Source organism: Candoia aspera, chromosome 7 (assembly GCF_035149785.1).
Source record: "Candoia aspera isolate rCanAsp1 chromosome 7, rCanAsp1.hap2, whole genome shotgun sequence".
Taxonomy (NCBI): domain Eukaryota; kingdom Metazoa; phylum Chordata; class Lepidosauria; order Squamata; family Boidae; genus Candoia; species Candoia aspera.
This window is the reverse complement of record NC_086159.1, coordinates 17006004-17033878: the sequence shown is the minus strand read 5'-3', so window position 1 is coordinate 17033878 and position 27875 is coordinate 17006004. Positions and strand designations below refer to the sequence as shown.

The 27875-nt window shown below is 40.5% G+C and overlaps 1 protein-coding gene across 2 annotated transcripts in view; it reads left to right on the top strand.

Moving 5' to 3' along the window:
* Positions 1-27875, top strand: part of IQSEC3 (IQ motif and Sec7 domain ArfGEF 3) — a 184836-nt gene that overhangs the window by 139971 nt on the left and 16990 nt on the right. For both annotated transcript variants that reach the window (XM_063308245.1, XM_063308246.1), the window contains 3 exons: positions 4265-4426; positions 21803-21925; positions 25417-25583. In XM_063308245.1, coding sequence (XP_063164315.1) covers positions 4265-4426; positions 21803-21925; positions 25417-25583 — 452 coding nt within the window. The remainder of the gene's footprint in view (positions 1-4264; positions 4427-21802; positions 21926-25416; positions 25584-27875) is intronic.

The following is a 27875-nucleotide window of genomic DNA, read 5'->3' as shown; positions in this document are numbered from 1 at the left end:
TGAGTCTGCAGGGGAAGTAATAGCTTCACTATATTCTGCTCTGGGTAGACCTGGCCTAGAATATTTGTGCCCAGTTCTGAGAACCACACCTTAAAAAGAATTTAAACAAACCAAATTCAAGGGATCTGGGGAATAGAAACTGTCATACTAATGGACTCTTTAGCTCAGAGTAGAGAAGACTGAAAGGGAATAATGATAGCTTTCTTCATGCACCTGAAAGGATGTCACCCACAAAAGATGTCACCCAGTGAGCAGGACTTAGAATACTGATTGTAAGTTACAGAATGGCAGATTTCAAGGAAGTGTTTGGGGAAAAGTCTTATTAGAGCAATTTGACAGGACAGCCAATTATCCAGAGAGGTGTTGGAGGATTCTTCACTGGATATATTCAAGTAGAGCTAAACAACCTTCTATCAGGGATGTATGAAGTCCAAAATATCTGGAGGACCCCAGATTGCCTCCCCCTGTCCTTCTAGTAGAGATAAAACTAGTAGTATACTTACTAGTATCGCCATTGTAGCTACCTTCCGAACTGAATAAACAACCTCTGGTATCAGGCAGTGTTGAGTTTCAGGGTTTCATTACCATAGAATTACAGGTTTCCTGATGTTTCACTGGCAACTTTGACTAACATCTTCAGAGGCAAGGTGGTCTGCTAATACCTCTAGTATTATACTTGCTGAATGAAATGTTATTTTGCATGCCCAGTAACTCTACAGAGAAGCTTTGAAGAACTTGAATGCATGACTGGATGAATAAATAAATGACCTAGTTACTTATTTAATGGGCTTAGGTGCAAATTTATCTTTGCTCATTGTTTAATATCCCTTTAAAAGGCAGCCTTAAGAAAGAAGCTATTCAGAATGTTGCTGCTAGAATAATCAACAATGCAATAATACCATTTGTTTTGATTTAAAATCCTATATATAATCCCTTTAATTTACTTTAGTCACCACTGACTTGACCTATGACTTATTCATACTGAGGCACATAATAAATTTACGGTAAATGTTTAGAACTGGCAATATCCCACTACTTTTCATCATATGGACATACTCTTTATTTATTTTTTATCACAATGGCAGTTCTGCTCTTTCTGCTGCTTCCCCATTGGAATTAATTACCTCTTGTGCAATACCCTTGGGGATAATAATAAAAAAAATAATGACTTCTGGTTGCCAAATAGTTCTAACGCTACTCCTTTCCCCCGTAAGGCTGTGCGCATGAGGTCTTAGTTAATAGGAACTGCTCCCTACAGAGTAACAAACTTTATTGCTTCCACTAATAAATGTTAACATGTTTGGTTATATAAACCTTCCTGACATGATTTAATAATACCAATGGTTTACCTACAGTAGACTTTCCCAAGTGGGGGCCCTCCAGATCTGTGGGATTCCTAGGCACTATGGGTGGGAATGATCGATGTAACTCTGCACATCTGGAAAGCCCCAGGTTCGGCAAGGGTGGCCCATAGTATTATAATGGGCTTGCTCCCAGGTCTTTTGTGTGGCCTTTGCCAAGTGTTCAGTTGTGTAATTCCCATATGAGCAATTACTGGGGAATATTCTGAACGGTGACAACCTTCTGTGTATTGACTGAATGTACTTATGAGTCGGCACTTCAGGCAAGAACACATGCCATGGCGAATGAGTGGAATCCCTGCAACAGAGGAAGCCTCATTATGCAGTGTTGCTCATATAGTGGCAATGTGTGGGCGGCCATCTCTGTAGGCAGAGGGGGAAGCCAAGAGAAGGGAAGAAATTCCGCAGCATAACAACCAACTTACTTTCTGTGGCTTCTTAGCACAAAGGGAAGAAATCTTGCCAAGCTAAATCTAGAAGCAATGCCGACTTCTAATTGCTATTCCTTCCACAGCATAATGCTACAGGAATGCTGGGGCAACATTACGAGATGGCAGTCTACTAACGACCACTGCACATTGGCCATGTTAAGACCAGCCAAGTAAATATCATCATGAAGAGATTCAGCTTCAAGTGACAATAATCTATTGACTATCAAGTGAAACCTTCAGCTACAATCAGCCACAAATACAAATTAGGACATATCACATTTTTATAGTTATTATTCTGTGGAATGGACATGTTGAAACCATAAATATACATAATGATCACCAATTATGTCACCACCCGTGGGCTGCTTTCCAGTGGGACTAGGTGCAAATGGGATAGAAATGTGATAGGAGATTAGGTAGGTAGGTAGGTAGGTAGGTAGGTAGATAGATAGATAGATAGATAGATAGATAGATAGATAGATAGATAGATAGAACTACATTGGTATTCCATCTTTCTATCAAGATAATTTATTATGGTAATTTACAGTTTAAAACAGGCAGGATAAGAAGAAAATAAGCAAATATGTGAAAAAATGAATTTCAGTTTCATAGACCATTACAACATCAAGGTACTTGATGGAATAACTATTCTAACAGGCAGTTCTGGGTGAGGAAGAACAGTTCCAGCTAGAACAATGGCAACCTTTTACTGGTTTACCTTTTGTTCAGAAGCATTCAAATACAGGTAGTCCTCATTTAGCAACTGCCTTGTTTAGCAACCGTTCACAGTTACAGTGTTGATGAAAAAGTAATTTTATGACCAATCCTTGCATTTACAACCTTTGTAGGTCTGTAAAGCAAAGGAAAGCTGAAGTAAGATTGTAAGCACAGTTTCAGTTTCACTTTGCCACCACTTCACTTAATGACTGAGTTGCTGGTCCCAATTGTGGTTGCTAAATGAGGACTACCTATACATATGGAGTTATTTAAAGAAAGGAGGAGCTAAGAAGTGATTTATCTCAGCCAGAGCAGACTAGCCTCAATTGCCTTGTTTCTTTAAGACATTGGAACATGTTTTTCTAGCTGAGGACCAAATATAGAGTCTTAATGAAGTTGTCATAGATTGTGTGTAAGTGAAGCAAAGTGGAAAACAAGTATGGTCAAAGAGGACAATAGTCCTGCCAAAGTAAAATGGTCCATCCATTTTAATTTTTTTATATCTCCCAGCATATCTGGCTTTAAAATTACTAGGTTTCATTTTAAACTATTAGAAACTGATGGCAGCAGAAGAGAAAGCTAGAAACTACACAAAAATGGGTACACAAAAATGAAGGGATAACACAAGTAGCTTTCCAAGTGCAGCCTGTACACCCGTGTTAGCCAAAAATGAGGCATTTGTTAGCACCTTTTCCAACTAATAAATTTCACTGCAAGGCATAAGCTTTTCGGAGCTATAGCTCATTCATCCAAAGCATCGAATGATCAGCTGTCGCTCACAAAAATTCATGCCTTTTCATAAAATGTGTTAGTCTGAAAAGGTGCCAGACTCCTGATCCATATTTAAGAGAAAGCTGTAAGAATTAAACCATTCTACCTCTTCAACAAGCAGCTTCTGGTCTGATTATCATGCTACCTTTCATTCTGGAGAGCTGCATATAAATAATTCCTAAAGCAGAAGACCCTATGCCAGTTTCTTTCCCCCAGTGAGTTTTCTAGTATTTGCTCTTCCTTTCTAACCTTATGACCCTTCCAGATGTTCTGATTTCAGAACTGAAATGAAGCAGGACTGCAATGGGTTTTTCTCACCATTAGTTCTCAGTCTGCTGCAGGCACATCTGTTCTAGGACTCTACAATGCTTGCTGAAATCTGATAGCCAGTGGGAACATGCCCCATCTGCCCAACATATAAACAGAGATGTCAGTGCCTAGCTATTGACTAGTAACTGAGTGCCTCCCTCTACCCCCTCAAATTTGTATGAAAAAGAGATTCTTTTTTCTCCTTCTCCCAAGTAAAACAGAGTCAGCTGAAAGAGTCTCATCTGCTCACCAAGATGGGATACTTCTGGGCATGATGGTTCTGTATTTTAGCTCTTTGACCTGGTCCTGCCTCCCTGCCATTATGTCAGGAAGCCAAAATCTGGGAGACAAGGCAAGTCAATTGTCCCCTCCACTGGTTGTGTTGTCCACACTGCTCCCTACTGGCAACAGAAGCTCCCTATTTGCAAAAAACTCTCAGAACTGGAGCAAAAGGAAGATGGAACCAAGCATGTTAGAAAGGATGTAGCAATTGCTGAGAGGTTCAATCCATTCCATGAGTGGATTGGAATCCATGTGTGGTAATGCCCTTCATCTATCGTCTGTTGTGCAGCTGTGGAGAAGGCCAGAGTTTCCATGGCCTCTTCCTAGGCAAGAGTTGCATTCTAAGCAGAGTTGTAAGGATCCAGCTCACCATTATTTCCCTGCTCTTTGCAGAAATCCAGACAAGGGGATCCAATTCCTGATCTCTCGAGGCTTCATACCAGACACACCAATTGGAGTGGCCCATTTCCTGTTGCAACGCAAGGGGCTCAGCCGACAAATGATTGGGGAGTTTCTGGGAAACAGCAAGAAACAATTCAACCGGGATGTGCTGGAGTAAGTGTCCAGTCCTGATCACCTGCTTCCTCCACCCATCAGTCAGTTTCTGCTATTAACAATGGTTAAGCGTGTTACCATAGATGCGTGCTTCAGTTGCTGCCCATTTCCCTACTAGCTCCCGTCTTCCCAGAATTATTCTAAGACCTGCTTCTTGTTTTCATCTGGGGAGCATTAAGAATAATCCAACTGAATCAGCACTGCAGAGAGAGCATGAGAGGAGCACATCACAGGAGAAATAAGCTGGCTGTACAGTTTGTTTGCAAAAATGAATTAAGGGAGGCACATCAAGGAAGGGAGTGGGGGAAGGATGTGTGTGCGCTGCAGGGTAGGGAACAGGCTGGCTTCTGGGTTATCCTCTTACACAATTCTACTCCAACATTTATTATAGAGTTTGGAGCATTTCAGTCCTCCGTTATATATGGATTCCGTAGTGGTAAATCACACAGCTCAGAGCAATGATGACATTGTAGAGAAGGGAAACACTGTGAAGAATTGAAATGCAGGGTAGCTGCAGTTCTGATGACAAGCTTAATCCCTTGAATTAGTAAACTGAATCTATATCCTCCATCCTCCAGTTTTTCTTTTTGTGTGTATATTGATCTGCATCAAACCAGGGTACATCACCCTACTGGTGTTCTTGTACAGAAAAATATATTCAAAAGAATTTAAAACAGGAACAACAGAGGCAGCCAAGGAATAGGGGGATCGGCGTGTAACCACACAGTGGAAGAGTCATTCTTGCTACTAGACAGAGTCCAAGTAGCTATTAAAAAGTTTAATCTGTTTTCCATCAAAAACATGACTGTGCAGTTGCCCTGTGACTACGGAAGCAAAAGGAAGGAGCAGAGTGTCCCTGGGTGGCTCCAAGCAGCATGAATCTCTAAGTAAGGAGAACATCAGCTGGACCTCAACCATTATAAATGCCTGTTAGCAACCCATTTGCCTCGGATTGTTAGGCTGATCCTCCTCTCCACTTTCCTCCATTTCATTCCTACCTGCAAGATTATGAGGCTGAGGACAAAACACTGGCTGCTCAGCCTAGGTCCTTAGGGGGAAGGGTTTCACTTGCTCTCATCCTGGGGAAGACGTACCTGCCCGGGACTTCCTGTGTGGGTTGCTCTTCTCTTGCCTTTCTCCCTTCCTCTCCCTCTAACTGGATTCTTACGTCCTGCTAAGCCAGGATATGGTTGGTCTGTTTGCTTAGTGTATTGCATGGTTTGTAAGTCATGGGTATGGCTTAGGATATTATGTAAGTCTGATCAACTGGTGGCTAATTCAACAATCAACATAACTGAAGCTTAGCCGGGAGTATGAATGTAGTCCCCACTCTCCTTCCATTTCTTCTTTTGTGATGCAAGGGGAGTAAAGCTTACATTACTAAACAGAGCTGCAAAAAGCAAAGTTTGGGTACATGGCGTACTTCAAAGAGTCTTGCCTCCAGCTCTTCTGCTTCTTAACACAGCTATTATTTCCCTCCATGGTGAGAATAGTCTGGTTCAAAACCAATAACATTTGAATTAATTCCTTTCTCTTCCTATGGTAGCCGAGGTATGGCTTCCACCAATTCTAGGTAGAACCTCCATTGCATACAAAAAGTGAAGGAATTAAAACAGCGGTGTTATGTGTGTATTTCATTTGAAATACTGATCTCTGATAGCTTAGTTGACTGAATTGAATCTAATGCTGCTAAGTCTGTAATTTCCTCTTATGGTACCCCAACCCAGCCAAAGTTGCTACCTTTAAGGCCTAAGATAAGTTGGAGAGTCTGATTAGCCGGCTTAGTTTCAGTGTAGTTGTAACCCCAAAAGACAACCAGGATTTTTTAAAGCCACAGATTGTTAGGCAAACCATAATAGGAAGAAATACATATAACAGTAAGCCAAAATAAGAAGGGATCTCAGATCACAAAGAATGGGTTAACAGATCCCACTACAGGTAGTCTTCACTTAACAACCATTCATTTAGTGATGGTTCAGACTGATGGTGCTGAAAAAACTGACTTATGACTGGGCTTCACACTTATGACCATTGCAACATCCCCACGGTCACATGATCACAGTTTGGGCGCTTGGCAACCGGTTCACATTTATGACCATCGCAGTGTTCCGTGGGCAGGTGATTGCCATTTTTAGCCTTCCTGGACAGCTTCTGGCAGCAAAATCAATGGGGAACTGCGTGGTTTGCTTAACGACCATGGTGATTCTCTTAACAACTGCTGAAAAAAAGGATGTAAAATTGGGTTGGATTCGCTTAATGACTGCTTTGCTTAGCAACCAAAATTCTGGCCCCAATAGTGGTCATTAAGTGAGGATGTCCTGTAAACTTGTTGTTGTTTATTCGTTCAGTCGCTTCCAACTCTTTGTGACTTCATGGACCAGCCCACGCCAGAGCTTCCTGTCGGTCGTCACCACCCCCAGCTCCCCCAGGGAGGAGACCGTCACCTCTAGAATATCATCCATCCATCTTGCCCTTGGTCGGCCCCTCTTCCTTTTGCCCTCCACTCTCCCTAGCATCAGCACCTTCTCCAGGGTGTCCTGTCTTCTCATTATGTGGCCAAAGTATTTCAGTTTTGCCTTTAATATCATTCCCTCAAGTGAGCAGTCTGGCTTGATTTCCTGGAGGATGGACTGGTTTGATCTTCTTGCAGTCCAAGGCACTCTCAGAATTTTCCTCCAACACCACAGTTCAAAAGCTTCTATCTTCCTTCTTTCAGCCTTCCTTATGGTCCAGCTCTCACAGCCATATGTTACTACAGGGAACACCATTGCTTTAACTATGCGGACCTTTGTTGTCAGTGTGATGTCTCTGCTCTTAACTATTTTATCGAGATTTGTCATTGCTCTTCTCCCAAGGATTAAGCGTCTTCTGATTTCCTGACTGTAGTCAGCATCTGCAGTAATCTTTGCACCTAGAAATACAATCTTTCACTGCCTCTACGTTTTCTCCCTCTATTTGCCAGTTATCAATCAAGCTGGTTGCCATAATCTTGGTTTTTTTGAGGTTTAGCTGCAAGCCAGCTTTTGCACTTTCTTCTTTCACCTTCATCATAAGGCTCCTCAGTTCCTCTTCACTTTCAGCCATCAAAGTGGTATCATCTGCATATCTGAGATTGTTAATGTTTCTTCCAGTGATTTTAACTCCAGCCTTGGATTCCTCAAGCCCAGCATGTCGCATGATGTGTTCTGCGTACAAGTTGAATAGGTAGGGTGAGAGTATACAGCCCTGCCGTACTCCTTTCCCAATCTGAAACCAGTCCGTTGTTCCGTGGTCTGTTCTTACTGTTGCTACTTGGTCGTTAGACAGATTCTTCAGGAGGCAGACAAGATGACTTGGTATACCCATACCACTAAGAACTTGCCACAATTTGTTATGGTCCACACAGTCAAAGGCTTTAGAATAGTCAATAAAACAGAAATAGATGTTTTTCTGAAACTCCCTGGCTTTCTCCATTATCCAGCGGATATTGGCAATTTGGTCCCTAGTTCCTCTGCCTTTTCTAAAGCCAGCTTGTACATCTGGCAATTCTTGCTCCATGAATTGCTGAAGTCTACCTTGCAGGATCTTGAGCATTACCTTACTGGCATGTGAAATGAGTGCCACTGTTCGATAGTTTGAACATTCTTTAGTGTTTCCCTTTTTGGTATGGGAATATAAGTTGATTTTTTCCAGTCTGATGGCCATTCTTGTGTTTTCCAAATTTGCTGGCATATAGCATGCATTACCTTGACAGCATCATCTTGCAAGATTTTGAACTGTTCAGCTGGGATGCCGTTGTCTCCTGCTGCCTTGTTATTAGCAATGCTTCTTAAGGCCCATTCAACCTCACTCTTCAGGATGTCTGGCTCTAGCTGACTGACCACACCGTCAAAGCTATCCCCAATACTGTTATCCTTCCTATACAGGTCTTCTGTATATTCTTGCCACCTTTTCTTGATCTCTTCTTCTTCTGTTAGGTCCTTGCCATCTTTGTTTTTGATCATACCCATTTTGGCCTGGAATTTACCTCCGATGTTTCTAATTTTCTGGAAGAGGTCTCTTGTCCTTCATATTCTATTGTCTTCTTCCACTTCCGTGCATTGCTTGTTTAAAAATAATTCCTTATCTCTTCTGGCTAACCTCTGGAATTTTGCATTTAATTGGGCATATCTCCCCCTATCACTGTTGCCTTTTGCTTTCCTTCTTTCTTGGGCTACTTCTAGTGTCTCAGCAGACAGCCATTTTGCCTTCTTGGTTTTCTCTTTCTTTGGGATGTATTTTATTGCCGCCTTCTGAACAATGTTGCGAACTTCTGTCCAGAGTTCTTCCGGGACCCTATCTACTAAGTCCAGTCCCTTAAATCTATTCTTCACCTCCACTGCATATTCCTTAGGAATATTAGTGAGCTCATATCTAGCTGATCTGTGGGTCTTCCCTAATCTCTTTAGTCTGATTCTAAATTGTGCAAGAAGAAGTTCGTGATCTGAACTACAGTCAGCTCCAGGTCTTGTTTTTACCGACTGTATAGATGTCCGCCCCCTTTGGCTGCAAAGGATGTAGTCAATCTGATTTCAGTGTTGTCCATCTGGTGAAGTCCATGTATAAAGCCGTCTCTTAGGTTGTTGGAAGAGAGTGTTTGTTATGCAGAGTGAGTCCTGTAAACTAAAAGCATACAAATCACATTTGGGTTGAATGCTCTATGTGAAACACACTGCAACTTGGTAATAGAAGAGAGAAGAAATACATGTCGGAGAAGAAAACAATAGTGTGAGATCTCCTCTGAAGCTTTTTTAGAAGCACTTAATCATGTTGACAAGGGTGGCATCACTATGTCTGCCCCTGCCATCTTTATCTCTTTATCTGCTCCCTTTTGATCTCCTGTTTGTCCTTGTAGACCATCATTTTGCCCTGATTCCATTCACCTTTTGTTCCTTTTGTTATATTCTGAGAATGGGGCATTCTTCGCATCCATTCGTAAGCGGTGCTGTGTAAGGAGTGGATGGCCAGTGCTCCGAACGGAGCTGGCAGCTTCGCCGGGGGTGGGTTGTTTGTTCTGCTGGTATCAAGATTTCGGGAAGGTCAGATGCAACTGTCTGCTTCAATTTCTGTTCTGAGGAGGGTTATTTTTCCAAATGCAAGAGACGTTCCGGTTAATGGGAGCAGGCTGCTTTTCAGAGTAGGGGCAATCTTTTCTGATAGTTTTTCCTGGAGGACTGCTCTGCTCATCATCTGGAGTTTGTAGCTCCTCTGGAAAATTGGCTGAAAGCAGTCATTCTGGTTTACAGAAATGGCCCTGAATTTTGCTGCTTTTGTGCAGGAGAAAAGAGGGTCAACTTAAGGAGCAGGTACAGAGTGCTCATTCTCAGAACACCATAATCCGAACAACAGGGTGCATGCTGTGTCCCCAGCTATTAAGCTTGACCGCTCAGGATTGTCTGCAGTGCCCTGCCTAAGATGGAGGGAGAAATTGGTTGAGGTTCGTTTGAATGTGAACTTGTCTGTTCTTGTATTTTCAAACAGCCACACACACACACGCATGCACACACACACACACACACACACACACAAAAGACTTGGCTAGCCTTTCAAATTCACACATTAAACTTTGCGATGCCCTTTGCCAATCAGAACAAACAAACAGCTCTTAAGGAGAAGACTGCAAAGCATGCTCCTTAGGGGACATGGTTTGCAAATCTTCTGCCGAAGGCAAAATGGCAATAAAAATAATGTGAACGTTTGGGGAAAAAAGCATAAAAACGTTCTTATAAATTTGACAGACTTTTAAAAAAATACCAGAATGGAAGGGAAATGGTAACAGAAAAATAAAGAAGTGGGAAAAATAAAAATGGATAGATTCACAAAAAAGAGAGACAACATGAAAGGGAAATGGATACATTCATCCATTCCTGAAGCATCTCTGAATGATTTCACCCTGGAATCTTTCCTAGCTCTACAGGTAGTCCTTGCTTAATGACTATTCGTTTAGTAATGGTTTGGACTTACGACATTGCTGGGAAAACTGACTTGCAACAAGTCCTCACACTTATGACCATCACAGCATGCCCGCGGTCACCTGATCATGATTTGGGCACTTGGCAACTGGCTCACATTTATGACCATGACAGCATCATGTGGTCACATGATCACCATTTGCAATCTTCCCAGCTAGCCAGCTTCTGGCAGGCAATGGGGAACCACATGATTCGCTTAATGACCACATGGTTTGCTTAATGCCCACGGTGATTTGCTTAACAACCACCACAAAAAAAGTAATAAAATCAGGTCAGATTTGCTTAATGACTGCTTTGGTTAGCAATTGAAATTCCGGTCCCAATTGTGGTCGTTAAGTGAGGACTAACTGTACAGTACAGGCAAAACAGGTGCCAGGACTGTTCGGAGGACTTTCTGTTTTCTACTCCTGAGCAAATGCCTCTCTGAGACTATTTATTTATTTATTAAATTTATATAGCCACCCATCTCACACTTATGATTCTAGGTGGTACACACAGTTAAAACAACAAAAAAATCCCCAAACAATCAAAACAATTAAAAAACAAAACCATTAAAAATACAATTAAAACAGATAAAACTATAATAACAAAAAACACAGAAGAGTGCATTCCGAGCTTACACACAATACAACCATTTAGCAGGATCCACACTTCCATGGGATCCCCAGGCCCGATGGCAGAACCAAGTTTTAAGGGTCTGCTGGAAAGCCAGACATCTCACCTTGTGCGGGAGGATGTTCCAAAGAGGGCCATGGCAAAAAAGGCTCTCCTCCTGGGTTCTGCCAAATGAATCTCCTTGGCTGCCGGGACCCACAATATGCCCCTCCTGCCAGACCTGACGGGATGGGTAGATGTAACCAGGGAAAAGCAGTCCCTTAAATAACTGGTCCCATGCCATAACCAGCACCCTGAATTGGACCCAAAAGCAAACTGGCAACTGATGCAGCTCATGGCGTAACTGCCCATGCTGCTGAATTTTGCACCAGCTGAAGCTTCCAAATACTCTTCAAGGGCAACCCCATGTAGAGCGTGTTACAGTAGTCCATTTGGGAGTTGACTAGGACATGAGTGATTGAAAACTCACATCATCATCATTATCATCATTATCATCATCATCATCATCTTATTCAATTCATTCATTATTAGGCCCAGAACTTACTTCTTGGTCTGTGGAACCCCTTGCCAGACTTTGAAAGGATGACCAAATGTTTCCCATCAGGAAGAAATGTGGGGGGCTCTAGCTAGATTAGCTAGTTTTTGCTTATGACTCTCTTTGGAAGTTGGGGCTGCAGAGGCCAGGAGAATATAAGGGCATGAGTGAAAACGGTGAGCTTTCATGTAATTTTTTTAAACTGGGTACATTGAAACCATCAGAGGCTTAGTTCCCTGCCTGCTTGCCTGCCTGTTGAAAATGGATAAATTTCAGCATCAATAGTTTGCTGCTATTTATTTACAGTGTGGTCTCATGGACACTCAGGGGTCACAAAAAGTGCTTAGGAAGTTTGTTTGTTTGTTTGTTTGTTTATTCAATTTCTATAGCTGCCCATCTCAGCAAGTGAAGTTATGGATTTTAGAGGAGCTTGATCAGGAAAATGAAGCTAGAGGTTAAGAGCCCAGATTGGTAAGAGGGGTTAATCAGCTACAGATAATTTAATGTGCTTTCCTCCAGTCTGTAAAGTGCCATAAAAGTATTCTGGCTTAATTTGCTGACTTTTCTTCTGCTTTAGTGATGAGACCAGCTGAGCTCCTTCCCACTTCACCCTAAACATAGGTGTCTTTTTTTGACACATAACAAAGATCAACAGTAAGATTGTTACAAAGACTGATGTCCATCGTTGCTCCTCCTGCACACAACCAGACTGGTGGTAGAAAATGATCTTCATGGTGACCTTGTTGATCTTGGTGGTGTTTCTAAGTAGGGCTTCCAGGGAGTTGTGCTGTTAGTTGAGAGAGAGTGACCAGGATTCCCATGTTGGAATGACCGTATTCATAGGAATGGCAGGGCCACCATAGCTGAAGTGCAAAAGTCCAGACCAGTGTTTCTCAACCTTGGCCACTTGAAGATGTGTGTACTTCAACTCCCAGAATTCCCCAGCCAGCTGTGGGGGGGAAGAATATGTGTATAATAAAGGAGAGTCTAGTTCTCTCTAGGTACTCTTACATGAGTGCTGAACATATGCTTTGAAAGAGGGATTGATAAGGAACTCATATAAGCCAGGTATTTCTTAAGCAGCTACCTGCAGAAGCTAAATGTCATGCTTAAAGCAGCCAGTAGGAGCTGGGCAGATCCCAGCCTCTGAGCACTCCATCACCATTGTTGCTGCTGGAGTGTCAGAAATGATGCATACAGCAATTCTTGGGCCAGGAGAAGCTGGAAGCCACCACTTCAGCATCCAATCTGCTCAATACAAAGTCAGATGGCCTCAGGTATATGTTAGGCTGAGATAAAGGCAGTATCATCAACAAAGCATCTTGTAGTTAGAGATATGTGAGCCAGTTTTGTATAGTGGCCTACAGACCAGGAGATTGTGAGTTCTAGGCCTCCCTTAGGCATGGAAGTCAGATTTTGGACAAGTTACTCTTTCTCAGTCCAACCCTTCTCACAAGGTGGTTGTTGTGGGAAAATAGGAGGCAGGGGTATTAGGTATGTTCGCCACCTTGAGATAGATAGATAGATAGATAGATAGATAGATAGATAGATAGATAGATAGATAGATAGGATGAATGAATGAATGAATGAATGAATGAATGAATGAATGAATGAATGAAGGATGATGATGATGATGATGATGTCAATGAGCCCTGTATTTTTTTTACATTTTAAAAAATTAACTAAATTTTTAAAAGTGAAGAGAAAGAGAAAGAATACACAAAACTATCATAGAAGAAAAAACAGAAACAGGATTTCATTGGGAAAGCCTTTAGCTTTCCTTGTCCTGCTTCTACCCAGCACTTTGAGATATCTAGATCCGATACTCTTTTACGTCCTGCCTTTCTGTCTGTAGCTTCCTGATTCTGCAGTGTTTTCATATAAGGAGAGTAATATGCATGACCAAAGTGATAGGTGAAAATCAAACAATGCTTGAATTGTTGGTGTTCCCCATGGGGGACCGGTTGGTGAGTAGGCATTTGATAGATGTGAGCACTCCTTCACATAGTGTTTTTTTGTCTGTCTGTCTGTTTCTCACTCTCTGGCTATCTGGAGAGAAGAAACTGCTACTTATTAATGTCCTTGTGTCTTGTGGTTATAAGAGTTTCCACCTGGTTGCCTCTCCTCTGTTCTTTCCCTGAGTGTGAGCTGCAAGTTCATTACAGATGCTTTTAGTTGGAAGACGTCTCCTGGTGCATTGTCACCTGAGCGGAAAAGCTTGAAAATAGGTCACTGCACTTGGCTGAGCAGATCCTCCATCCATATGAGTACAGCTGCTTCCTGCCTCCCCCAGACCTTTTGCTGAGCCTCTGATGTTGTGATGAGCCTGGCTCTAGGTGCTTTGTGACAGAAAAGAATGCAGGATGATGCCTTTTCATGAGGGGAAGAAAGTTCCCTCTTTGTACCACCAGTGGGCAGAAAGGGTAGGAGCTGAAATTGCAGAAAAAGTGACTCCAGGAAGGCAGTTTTGGATTCCATTCCTCTTCAAAAGGAATAAATCTTTGGGTATCCTTCGATTTTTTTGAATCCTCTCTGATGTCTTACCAGAATGTTAAAGGGATATTCTGAACTTAAAAGAGATCTTCTCAAAGTCGTCGTAGGGGAACATCAACCATCAGCCAACAGCTGTCAAATGCCTATGTCTTTTTAATGGTGTATATAATTCCACAGGAATCACTTGGTTCCTATAAAAATATACGAAGACAGTGTCATAATTTGTCCTCCAGTATGCTGAAGTTTTTCTTCCCCTGTGGAAGACACTTCTGGTTGGCCTTTTAAAAAAAAAATTACATTCTTAGGATGATTTAGAATTTTTCTGAATGTAGACTCTAGAACATACAGGTAGACCTCACTTAGTGGCCTTTGAACAGTTGCTAAACAAGGCAGTCGGTAAGTGAGGACTACCTGTGCTATTGTAGAGGAACTGTGTTGTAATGGCTAAGATGCTTGACTAGAAATGGGGAGATCTAAGTTCTAGTGTGCCTTTAGGCAGAAAAGCCAGCTGAGTGACCTTGGGCCAGTCCCCCACTCTCAGTCCTAATCAGTTTAAGGCTCTGCCCCAAACCAATTGCTATACAACCCCCCTTGTCATGTCATGCATTGATCGTTTCACTAAAAGAACTAGCTGACTGCAGTGCAAAAACAACTGGACCCTGCAGCTGTGCAGGACAAATGCGAAAAAAATTAACAACCACAAACTGTGATGGAGGAGCATAAGCTGTTGCTTTTCTGCTTTTCTGCTAGGAATCTCAATTCCAGCTTGGCCTCACTGCCTGCCCTGCTTCCCAGTTTGAAATATTCCATTGCAAGGAATTTCCTTCTCATGTTTTCTCTTGAGCTTCCATTGAACTGTGAGAAGTCAGGGAGGTTAGAGGGGTAAAAGCAAATTGCAAAAAAAAAAAAAGAACAGAGAAAAGAAAAGAAAAGAAAAGAAAAGAAAAGAAAAAGGCAGAAGAAATGTATGGCATGACAGAAAAATATGCATAAGTACTCTTTGACCTTGCTACAAAGATGATCAATTACAATTTTAAAATCTACATCTATGAATGATCTAATGTTTGTCAGTGTGTGTGGTTAAGAATAATAATAATGCCTAAAAGTGAAATGCAGCAGCTGATATCTGGTCATTTTCCACAAGTAGCAATATATTTGGGGCTGTTTGTTTTGTATGTATGTATGTATGTATGTATGTATATGTATATATATTTCTCTTCTCATCCCTATGGGTGGTATGTGTCTTCCTCCACCTTGGATCCTCTACCAGAGGCTTGGGAGTTTGAGGGTTCTGCACAGTATCTTAGCTCTTCCTAGTACTGCACTCTTCTGGACAGAGAGCACTGATGTTGCTCCTGGGATCTGTTGGAGCCACTCTCCCAGCTTAGGAGTCACAGCCCCACAAGTGCTCCTGTCACCACTGGGACCAATTTGGCTTTCACTTTCCACATCCTCTCTAATTCCTCCTTCCGGCCCTGGTACTTCTCCAGCTTCTCATATTCCTTCTTCCTGATGTTGCTGTCACTTGGCACTGCTACATCTATCACCACCGCTGTCTTCTGGCCCTTGTCTACTATCATGATGTCTGGTTCATTGACCAGATGTGAATGGTGCCAATGAATTGGCAATCAGAGGAGTCTCCCATGGTTTGACAAAGGAAAGGGAAAAAGAAAGAAGTCACAAAGAGCTCCAAATATATGCCAGTAATTATGTCTGCTTCTAGGGATGGACTATGTCCAAAAGATGTTATTGAAGAAATGTCAGATGTAGAACAACTGTTATCTGACAAGATAGAGATGGTATCAACAGTGGATTTACAACTGACAGGCCAAGAGAATGCTTTAGAAAAGGATGTTTCACGGGTTCTAAAAAAGAAACTGGCTGAGGTTTTAAAATTAAAAAGGGAAATACAAATGACAAACCAAGAGAGTGACCTGGATAATTTTTTCCTACTGGATTTTCAAAAGAGGCTTGTTAAAGCCTTGAAGAACTCTGTGTGATGGGACAAAGAAGAAATGAAGAGAAATAAAATTCTACGACAATATTTGAATGAATGAAAGATTAAGACTGTTAGAAGTAAAAGGAAGGGGTATAAAGTTGGTTATTTGATCAAGGTTAAAACAAGATATGTTGTTACTTCTAGCTACCCTTATGGACTTTTTGCTGACACCAGGACTGAAAACTAATGTTTTACAGATTTGTCTATAGATAAGAGATGGGATATGGGATGAAGAGATAAATCTTTGTAACTTTAGAGAGGGTGAATAGTTACTAAATTTGCCTATCAAAAGACTTTTAACTAGCCTGGATTTAAGCTATTATTTTATTTCCTGATTCCAGCAGTCAGCTTCAATCCAGTCTCTTCAAATCTATGATTATTGTAGTCTGTAGATTACATGACTCGTCATTTGTTTCTATGGTGAAATTTGAAAAGTGTGTTGTCGTCAATTCTATATTATTGCTAGCATATATTCTTGAAAATATTTGTTGGAAAAATATTGCGATTGAAAAACCAGTCTTTCTGATGCTGGAAAAGGTAATTCCATATACATTTAGGCCTAAGTACTTTTTTTAAAAAAGTTTTTTGCTGTAATTTTTGTTGCGGATGCCAAAAATCAGCGTGTCCTCCTTTCTCCCCCAATTGGCCGCCTTTCCAATTGTCCGTGTCCTCCTTTGCCTGTTCAGATATTTGATAACCCTAGCTGATAAGGAATTTTATGATGCTATCATTTTTGCTGTTTTTATTACTTCAGTGAAGACAGAGTGCCCTTTTGTCCACTCTGTTCTGGTCTGGTGGCTTGAGGTGCTATGAGGATGCCACTTCTGATTATTGTGGGCTGACTGCAAGTGCATCTTCTCCCTGGCTGCCCACTGGCTACTTCTGGATGTTGCCAGCCCCAAGGCCAGAACTGGACTGCTCGGTCTCTCGTTGCTAGCATTGCTGTGCCCTTCCAGTACTAATAATGAGGTGCTTGCTTGTTATTGTTATCTCTCGCTTCACTCCACACTCCTCCATATTTGTTATCTGTCAAGCAAGGAATTTTTGAACATGAATTTAGGGCTTTTTTGGAAGAATGCCATTCCCAAATTCAGAAATAGCCAGCTCATGATGTGGAAGAGGGGCTTTGCTGAACAGAAGTACTGGGAGAGCTCCCTCCCACTTTATCTCATGCCTTTCTTCCATGTCTGGGGTCTGTCAGGCAGGTTTCTTTGGGACTTGGGTTTAGCTCTCTTCAAAACAGCAGTAGATGTGTGTTTAGAAATAATCTAAGAGGCCACAGTCAAGGAGGAGGGGTTGCATTGAGCACTTCCTCCCCTGTAATCCTATACAGTCCTAATGCAACCTGTGAACTGGGAAATTTGACTGGTGACTAACTTAAGATTCTACAGAGCCAGTCTGGTGTAGTGGTTAAAGCATCAGGCTAGAAACTGGGAGACTGTGAGTTCTAGTCCCACCTAAGGCACAAAGCCGGCTGGGTGACTTTGGGTCATTCACTCTCTCTCAGTCCTAGGAAGGAGGCAATGGCAGACCACTTCTGAAAAACTTTGCCAAGAAAACTGCAGGGACTTGTCCAGGCAGTCTCTGAGAATCAGACACAATTGAATGGATAAAAAAACACCTTGAGATTCTAAGAAACCACTACGTTCACCCAATTCACCACATCCCATGCAAGGGAGAGATATGTGTGTTTTCCTGCTGGCAGGTGGGAGAAAAAATGAATCTGGTGGAAACCAATAATCCTTTAACTGGGCCTATAATAGGGGCATAAGAACTTTGCCAGCTTCACTAATGCTGCAGAATAGGGAGCCTGTTTTATGCTAACATCTTTTTCTGCTGCTCAAAAGTAAATAAGCTTTTAAATTTGCCACCTGAAACAGCTGTAAGATAAAGAGGAAGGATCTAATAGATCTGAATGATGGGGGTCTCCAACAGAGTGACTGGAATTAAAAGAAATGATGAAAATATTTGGAATGAAACTGTAGCGAGTGAATGCTCTGTGAAATATTTTAGAGATTTATCTGGAAATGATAGTGATACCTTGATGAGTAGAATTGAAACAAATGTAAAAGTCCAAGAAAAATTTATGGAAAGGAAGTCATAAATACAGTGGAATATTGAAAAATTGTGAAGCTACAGGTGAAGATCATATAACTCAGTGTTTTTCAACTTGGCAACTTTAAGATGTGTGGACTTCAAATCTGGCTGGGGAATACTGGGAGTTGAAATCCACATTATCTTAAGGTTGCCAAGTTTGAAAAACACTGATATATCTAGAGAAAAGTACTAAAATGGGAATATGATTTGCTTATGAAGTTGCGGTGCAAACTTGTTTAATATGTTTGAAGGCTGCAAAAGTTACAGGGAAATTAATTTGTTCAGTGTGCCTTGGAAGGTATTTGACAAAATTGCAACGGAAAGGGTATGAGAGGTGACATTGAGCAAACCTTGGGGAGGACAATGCAACTTTATGCCAGGCAGAGTGTATATAGTCTAGGTTTTTGCTCTTTAAGAATTTACTGAAAAATGTATGAATGTGATAAAGAAAGTTTATTGTATAGTTGTTGATTTGAGAAAGCATACGATAAAGTAAGTACGTTTGGATTGTGGTTTTGTGCAAATGCAGAGTTGAAGGTTGGTTGCTGAATGTGGTATATGACAGGAATAAACATGCATGAGAATAAAGTGGATGCCTAGCAAATGGTTCAACACTGAGAAGGGAATAATAGAAGGATACGTGATGTCATAGGTTCATGGGAGTTGATCAAAGACACAGCCCAAAACCTCTCTTGTGATTGTTTAAAAAATAATAAACTTGTATTAAGACACCAAGCAGCATTTACTTTCAGCTTTTGCAACCTTTCTGGGACTGGAGTTATTTATAGTTAGATTTCCTTCTCTGCTTGACTGATAACCACCACCATTTGAGGTTTAAATGCATTGTAAAGTGGACATTTACCTCTGCTGAATATTATGTAGCCTTAAGTGTTCTGTACCTGTGTATTCATGCATTCTATAATATTGGCTTAATGTATAAGTACACTGCATGGTTTCTAAAAATCCTGCCCATACTTTCTATTTAGATATAAGTAAGGGGCTAAAAATACTGGCTGGCGTTCCCTCTGGAGAAAGAAAAAGATTTTCTGTCTGTCTGGTAGAACCTTATGTTTCCATCATTTCAGCCTTCCCCAGAAGCCTTCTATGAAGGATAGAAACAGTCTAGCAGCCTCCCTTTCTCCTTGGTCTTTGGAGTGTCTTCTCTGGACCTCACCTAGCTCCACCTGGAAGTTTTATCCAACCATCTGTCATGAGTAAGGATGGCGAGCAGGGGGCTCCCATCCAGACTGTCAAGCGCATGCGTAGCACTGAGGAATTGGGCAGCCATTCAAAGAGACACAGATCGGGACCACCTTAACCTTTGGGGTTTATATGTCTGGGTTTTCCCACACTTCTTCAGTTTGTTAGGATTCCTGTTATGTACAAGCAATAAAACATTAGACCAGTTCCTTGTCTCAGCGTGGTTCCTGGCTGTTAGGATATCAATCCTAACAAACTGAAGAAGCGTGGGAAAAATCCAGCCATATAAACCCCAAAGGTTAAGGCGGTCCCGATCTGTGTCTCTTTGAATGGCTGCCCAATTCCTCAGTGCTACGCATGCGCTTGACAGCCTGGGTGGGAGCCCCCTGCTCGCCATCCTTACTCATGACACCATCAGTCCATCAGTAATGTAACACTGCCTAGACCACCTCAAGATCACCAGCCATCAATGCTCTTTACTAAAGCCAAAAATAAATCTTCAGCAGTCAACCCTGTTGAGATCCATCATACCTTCTCCCAGTTCTAAAAGTTCTCCTTCTCAGCTGGTTTTTTGTTTTTTGAGTCTCTGTCACCTTTGCCAGCATTGCAGCTGCTCCTCCCTTCTCCTAGGGGGAAAATCTTCCTATGGGAAACTAAGCCACCTCTCCTACTCTCAGCCTTAGCTACAAAAGAACAAAGTGTCTACTTAGGTTCTTGCATGCATATGTGACAAACTTACAGGAACGCATGAACTGCTGCCCATTGCCACAGTCCCCTTGGTTGTTTAAGGTATTTAGATATAAAAATGTATAAGGAATCCTTGTGATGATGGTAAAGGTTGTGTGGCTCAGGGATGCGAATGTATACCAAGTTGTTGGCTGAGAACCCCAATGATTTACAGGAACATTAGGTATAGGGATTTGAAAATTAATGTACCAAAAGACTAAGGAAGTTATTTGTGACTGAGAAAATATATTGAATAATGGCAAGTTATGTATAAAAGACGCAAGAGTAAGTAGATGTACACCCTTATAGAACGGTGGATGTTTACTAAAGATTGGAAATGCTGATTCAAAGATAGTGGGAAGTACTGTAAGTGGTTTGTTGAGAGGAAAAAGAAATTTCTTTTCAAAAGAAATGAAATTGGCTGTGTATAAGTATGTGGGGGCTAGAAGGACCAAAGTCAAAAACTAGGAACCCAAGACCACACAACAGCAATGAACAGATATCACTGCCCACCCACTTGCCCACCCACTTGCCCACCCACTTGCCCACCCACTTGCCCACCCACTTGCCCACCCATGATGAAGCAACTATTTTTCAGGCTGTTAGGTAGCACAGATGAAGAAAGAGACATAAGATTTGAAACTAGGAAGTTATGAGCTACAGTATGTCCTTGAATCTCTGCCTGCTGCCCTCTGAGGATGAGTAATGAACTGGGTGTAGCCTGACAAAAGAGTGTGCTTCTCCCACTCTTTTTATGGAAGTGAAAGTTGGGTCTGTCAAGCAAAGCATAAGTAAGATAAATGCAGAGGTAATGGGTTGCTTAAGAAGTATGTGTATTAGAACAAGAAGAGATAGAGTTAATAATGAATGGGTCTGAATGAATACAAGGATGGCCCTACAAAAGAGGTACACAGAGGTGGCTTGGTTATATAGAGAGAATGAATGATGCTTGGATTGCAAAGCAAATATATGAAGGCAGAGTGAATGGGTAGAGAAGAATGGAAAGTTGTGGTTGGATGGAGTTGATGAGATCCTCAAAAAGAAAGAGGTGAGAACAAAAAGATACCATATAAAGCACGGTGTTGCTATGGTAGAAACAAGGATGGATAGAAATGCACGGAGGGATACGTTGAGTGATGTTGGTATACACTAGATTACTATATGTACATTTCCTTTTCTTTTTCCTATCTCATGCCTTTAAATTTATTTGACTCACTATTTCTTACTCCTTTTTGGTCCTTTGCAAAATTCTCCTTATCCTGAAAGGGAATATTGTGATGAGTATGTATGTATGTATGGAGCCTCTATTTCTACTATCTACTTTCCCTGGGACTCAGTGGTGGCTCCATCACTCTTTCAGAATAAGAATTAGAGGAAGTAAGTCCTACATCTCAAGGGGCTGAGCCCCAAAGTGTTCCCCCTGAAGGATTATGATATGTTGATAAAAGGTGGCAGCTGCAAATCATACACACAGCTGTGAGCTCAGCGGAGGAGAGGTGGGATGAAATGTAAGTAATAAATCTAAAACTCCTCATGAGTCAGATACCCCAAAACAGAAAAAGTGTTTGTGAGTCTGGAAAGATGCAAGATGGATAGCAGTCAGATCTTGCTTGATTGGGAGAAGAAATAAATGGATATAATTGGCTTATTTCTCCTTTGTTTCTTGAAAGGTTCTTCTCCAGAGACTGAAAGTAAAGAAGTTTGTTTTCTTCTTCTCTTAGCTGTGTAGTGGATGAGATGGACTTCTCTGGCATGGAGCTTGATGAAGCTTTGCGTAAATTTCAAGCCCATATCCGAGTGCAGGGAGAAGCTCAGAAAGTGGAACGACTAATTGAAGCCTTCAGGTAAACGTTGTGCTAATGTGAGGCAACTTTGTCTATTACTTCATTCAGTGTAGGGCAGTGTTTCTCAACCTTGGCAACTTTAAGATGGGTGGACTTTAACTCCCAGAATTCCTCAGCCAACATGGCTGGCTGAGGAATCCTGAGGGTTGAAGTCCACCCATCTTAAAGTTACTAAGCTTGAGAAACACTGGTGTAGGGGATGGAGAAGAAAAGATTGAATAGTGAAGCCAAATAAGAAAGCACCTAAAAATAAATAATCTAGGACTTGTCTTCTAAATGTTCTTTCATTGCAACTTACATCACCCTTTTTATTGGCTGTTCTGGCAAGGATTAATGGAAGTTTTAATAACATCTTAAAGGCTACATTTTTCACTTTTCATTTTAAAGATATCACAGCTCTTTTAGGATAATTAAAAGTTATTACACAGCAAGGCAAGCTGAAACACATAGCATATGCTTTTTTTAAGAAAAAGAGAAACAGTTTAAAAATAATTAAAATGATCCAAATAGAAATGGGCAATAATCACAGATGTTGAAAACATTTAAAAATATTTAAGTAGCAATTAGCAGTTGGGAGGGGGAAGAAGGATATAAGTTGCAAGTCAAGCTATAGCAGAAAAGGAAAGCCAACCAGTTATCACAATATGATCTTGGGAAGATACCCCCATTTTCAAGGAGAACATCAGGAATCACTTTGAAGTCCTGAACCTCATGGATAGGGAAGCAGAGGAAGTGTGGAAAGAAATCAAAGAAGTTGTTAAGGATGGATGTGAAAAGAAACTGCCCAAAATGAAGAAACAGAATAAAAACAAACTGAGTGTCAGAACAAACTGTGAAAATTGCCAGAAAGAGAACAGAAGCCAAAGCCAGGAAGGACAAAGATCTCAGGAAAGAACTTAAGCAAAGAATTTCAGAGAATGGATAGAAGAGACAAGAAGCAGTATTACAGTGATGTGTGTGAAGGCACTGAAGATGGAAACAAATATGGAAAAACAAGAAAAGGGCTCAGAAAAGATCTCGAAACTCAGAAGGAGGTTCCAGACTTGAACTGGCATGCTAAAGGATGGCAATTGACAAATAGTAACTGATTCAATGAAGATCAAAGAAAGACTGAAAGACTCTCCTGAAATTTTGTACATTAGAGATGTCAACATCCAAGACACCTTAGAAGATATTTCCTGTTCACAAGAATGTATAGTACTAAAAGATGAAATTAAATCCTTTATTACCAAGTTGCAAGGCTATGGGAATTGAAGGAATATCTTCAGAAATATTTATTTATTTATTTATTTATTTATTTATTCATTCATTCATTCATTCATTCATTCATTCATTGTCCTAACTTAGAGTGAAGAACCACACTGAGATGGTCTCTAGTGTTTATTGCCCTACTCTAGTAGACAGAAAACCCTGCCATACTGAAAGGCCGTGGGAAACCTTTACGGATAAACCCAAGAATTAAGGTGGGTCTGCTCTGAGTTTCTTAGCAGGAAAGTTCAGAGTCTCTAAACTATGCATGTGTTTTTCCCCCTGGATAGGGGCCCCTCCTGCTCACCATCAGTACTCATGACATTTATTCATTACATTTATATAGCTGTCCATCTCACAAACATGAATATGGCAAGCATAAAAGAAGACTCAGTCAGTTCTAATCAAATTATGCCATCAAATCTGAAGAATGACAGAGTAGCCAACAGCTTGGAATAGGTCAGTTTACATACCAATACAAAAGAAAGGAGACTTAACAGAGTGTGCAAACTATGGTACAATAGTTAAACTATGGTACAGCTTAATTTCACATGCTAGCAAAATAATGCTTAGGATAATCCAAGACAGATTAGAGCCCTACATGGAAAAGGAGATGCCAGATGTTCAAGCTAGCTTTGGAAAAGGCTGAGGAACATGAGATATTATTGCTGATGCTCGCTGGATAATTGAGAAGGCCAAAGAATACAGAAAAGAAATCAGTATGTGCTTCATTGGTTATAGAAAGGCCTTTGGTTGTGTCAATCATGTCAAGCTGTGAATTTGCTCAGAAAAATGGGAATCCTAGAACATCCCATTGTTCGTGCAAAACCTATGCACAGGTCAGGAAGCCATTGTACAGACAGAAAATAGTGAAACAGACTGGCTCCAGATTAGCAAGGGAGTGAGACAAGGCTTTATACTCCCCCTTATTTATTCAACATATTTGTGGAATATATCCTGAGGGAAGCTGGATTGGAAGAAGATGAGTGTAGTTTTAAAACTAGAGGAAAAACATCAATAACTTGTACTTATGCTAATGACACTACTGTGATAGCTGAAAATGCAAATTATCTGGCAGTATTAAAAATCTATCAAATGATCTGGAAGTATCAAGGAGCACAATGAAAAAAATGGAACTAAGATTAAATGTAAAGAAAACCAACCAGTGACAACACATACAAGAACCAGCCTTAAAACTGACACTGAAGATATCAAAGTGGTGGATAGTTTCTGCCTTTTAGGATTGATTATCAACAGTAAAGGAACCAGCAGACAAGAAATATGTGGCAGACTAGCACTTGGTAGAGCAACCATGAAGGCCTTGATATTCAAATGCCATGATGTGTCTATACCTAAAAAGATCAGAATCATGCAGGCAAAATGGTTTTCTTTGTGACTTTCTATGAAAATGAAAGCTGGGTTTTGAAGAAGCAGAATAGAAAGAATATTGATGCTTTTGAACTTTGGTGTTGAAGAAAACTCATGACAATTTCTTGGATAGCCAAGAAAACAAATAAATGGATTATGGAAGAAATCAATCCAGAATTCTGATGAGGTACAAATGACCAAATTCAGATTATCATATTTTAGATACATTATGCAAAGATCTAGCTCTCCTGATAAGTATATTATGCTGGGAAAGATGGAAAGAAGGGAGAGAAGAGGATGACCAGCAACAAGATGGATGGACCCAGGTACAGTGGCAATGAATCCAGCACTGGAAGACCTAAAGGACCAGGTTGGGGACAGATCATTTTGGAGAAAATGGTTGCTAAGATTTGACACCAATGCATTTCTCTTATAATATGTCCAATTTTGTGTTGAAATCTTTCTTAATTGTATGCACTTTTGTATTCATTCTTTTGTTCTAAGAACAGTGTTGAAAAAAATCAAATTACTGTTGGTTTGGGAAGTGTGGATTTAATAAGTCTGCATTAAAATTTCTTCCCCATACTTTCTGTGATGCTTGTTCTCTTGTTACAAAGTTTTGCAGTGCATCTAGTCTATCTGATGTCCTCTTCACAATTTTGTGGCATAATTACAAATATAATTCTAAGATCTTGGAAGATTATTTCTTATATGGATTCAGACAATTAATTAATTTATACAACTGTCATATTATCTTAGTGAAATGTGAGTGTAAATAATTTTAACACCTGTAAAACTGGGGTAGAATCATTTAGTGATGGATACATTTTAAATTCCCTTTATTATATATTGACTTTGTCTCCCTCCCTCTGCAGCCAGCGGTACTGCATGTGTAATCCAGATGTAGTCCAGCAGTTCCATAATCCAGATACCATTTTCATATTGGCTTTTGCCATCATCCTTCTTAATACGGATATGTACAGCCCTAACATTAAACCTGACAGGAAGATGATGCTGGAGGACTTCATTCGGAACCTGAGAGGTGAGGGCATTGCTTGGATGAAGCATATTGTTCCTCATTCCAAATCCTGAACAAGGCAGAATTCAAATAAATAATGTTATAGATGACATTAGAAGAGCTAAAATATATGCTGGTTATCACATTTGGGCTAATAGGTTAATAGTGAAATTGAAATAAAACTTATTTCAACAATATCAGATAAAGCATGTTTGCAGATGTTAGCAGTACATCTAGACCAAGTATAGGCAATTGTCTGGTGACTAGGTGCTGCATTTAGCATTTTGGGGTTGTCTGAAGGCCACAGAGAACAGGATGACAAAGCAAAGTGAGTGAGACCATCACACCAATTCTAGCAAAGCCAGATTTTTGGCTTGGGTTGCTGTTTATTGTGGTTAAATCTATTTTAGGATTTGCACTGCAGTTTTTAATTATTTTTAGATTATATAACAGCTGTGCAAACAATTATATTTTGCAAATTCAAATCAAGATTATTATACACGCATGTGCATGTGTGCATGTGATATGCCATTTACATCTTCTGTTGTAGTCTATCATGTCGGTAGTTGACTGCTGTTTTCATTGTTACAGCATTTTATAAAATCATACCATACAGGAAAAAAATGTACTATTCTCCCTTATTTTCTTGAACTGGTTTCAATCTATATGTTAATCTTTAATTAAGGTAAAAGACTATACTTTATCATGCCTGTTTGATGGATTTGGATTTGGATTTGTTAAGGTCACCCAACTCAAAAGATCCAAAAAATGATCTGGGTGCCTTACCATAGGCTTTTTTAGATGCCTATTCTAGATATTTCCAGTACTTTGTTATTACTAATCTAGCAGCCATTAACGTAAAATATAATACACTTTAACATTGATTTGTGTTTCTTTTTATTATTTATGACATTTTAACTAGAGTAAGATGCCAACAGTATAAAATCTTGTGTTTCCTGTGAAGGTTCTGAATGGATTTTTCCATATTTGCTTTCTTTCAAATATTCTAATATTTCTCTTGCAGGATCTAATCCCCATTAACTCCTTTAAAGATGTTGTATCTCCAGTTTCTGACTGTATTAACAATTTGTAAACTTTTGAAGAATATCCTTTTGTACCATTAAAATACATATTAAGCAAGTATTCAATAGTCTCGGCTTGGATAAAAAACATGATTTTTTAAAAAGTCTCACTCTGCTTGCATTGTAAACAGTTTGATTCTGTTCCTAAGTTCTCTTTAGTCACAACCTTAAATAATAAAATTGAATTTATCTAGAAACTTCTTATATAATATAGCCCTTTCCCTTTCCAGCCAACATATTGTTTCATTCCGTCTCTGTTAAAACTGGAGGATTAGTTAATATAGCCAGTGAGAGCCAGTTTGGTCTAGTGGTTAAGGTTCTGGGCTAGAAACCAGGCGTCTGTGAGTTCTAGTCCTGCCTTAGGCATGAAAGAGGGCTGGGTGACCGTGGGCCAGTCACTTTCAGCCCAACTTGGTGCAATGTAGACTAGCCTCCTCGTGGTCCACCCCGGGCAACGTGACTTGTCATGGCTAAATAGACTACACATCTGGCTGCTGGACCTCACAAGGATTTCCCAGCAAGAAAAGCAGCAGGAACACCAAACTGCTATGCTATGCGAAAAAAAAGCTAATATAGCACTGAGGAGCATTAAAAGGTCCCTATTTGACTTCCATGTCACTTAATACATGGTTCATTAAATATTTAACATATTTAATATGTGACTGTTTTGGTGTGTTTCCTGCCTTAACATGGTAGGAAACCATGATTCCAGTCTTCAGCACTTGTGGTCTAAGAGTCACTGAGGGCCAAGTCAAGGTTTAGAGCCACAGGAAGCCCTGGAATCTCAAGTTGCTGACCTGTAAATTAAGCCAAGTCTAAAGGTAAACCCAAGCATACACTGAGGTGGAAATTATTGTTGTATGTAATTATAGGCAATTATGGCGCTAGCTTGGACTTAAAATCCCCAGTGTGGAATTTGCTGCTGCTAATGTTCCCATGTGCATGAACAGCACCCTTGCTGCTTGCCCCACCCTTTTGCATTTCAAAACTATTATTTTTGCATCTATGCACTCAAACGTATCACTGTATTCCTTTTCGGGGTAAGCACCATAAGACAAAGCTCAGAACACTTTTTAAGCACAGAACAAAATTTAAAAGGAAACTGGCAGGGTGCAAAGCAAAGCATCATTTTCAGCTTTGTTTCTAAGGATGATCTTGGATCCCACACATATTTCCATGTGGGCATTAAGACTGAAAAATGGCAAGTGAATGCAACTGAGTCAGTGTTTCTCAA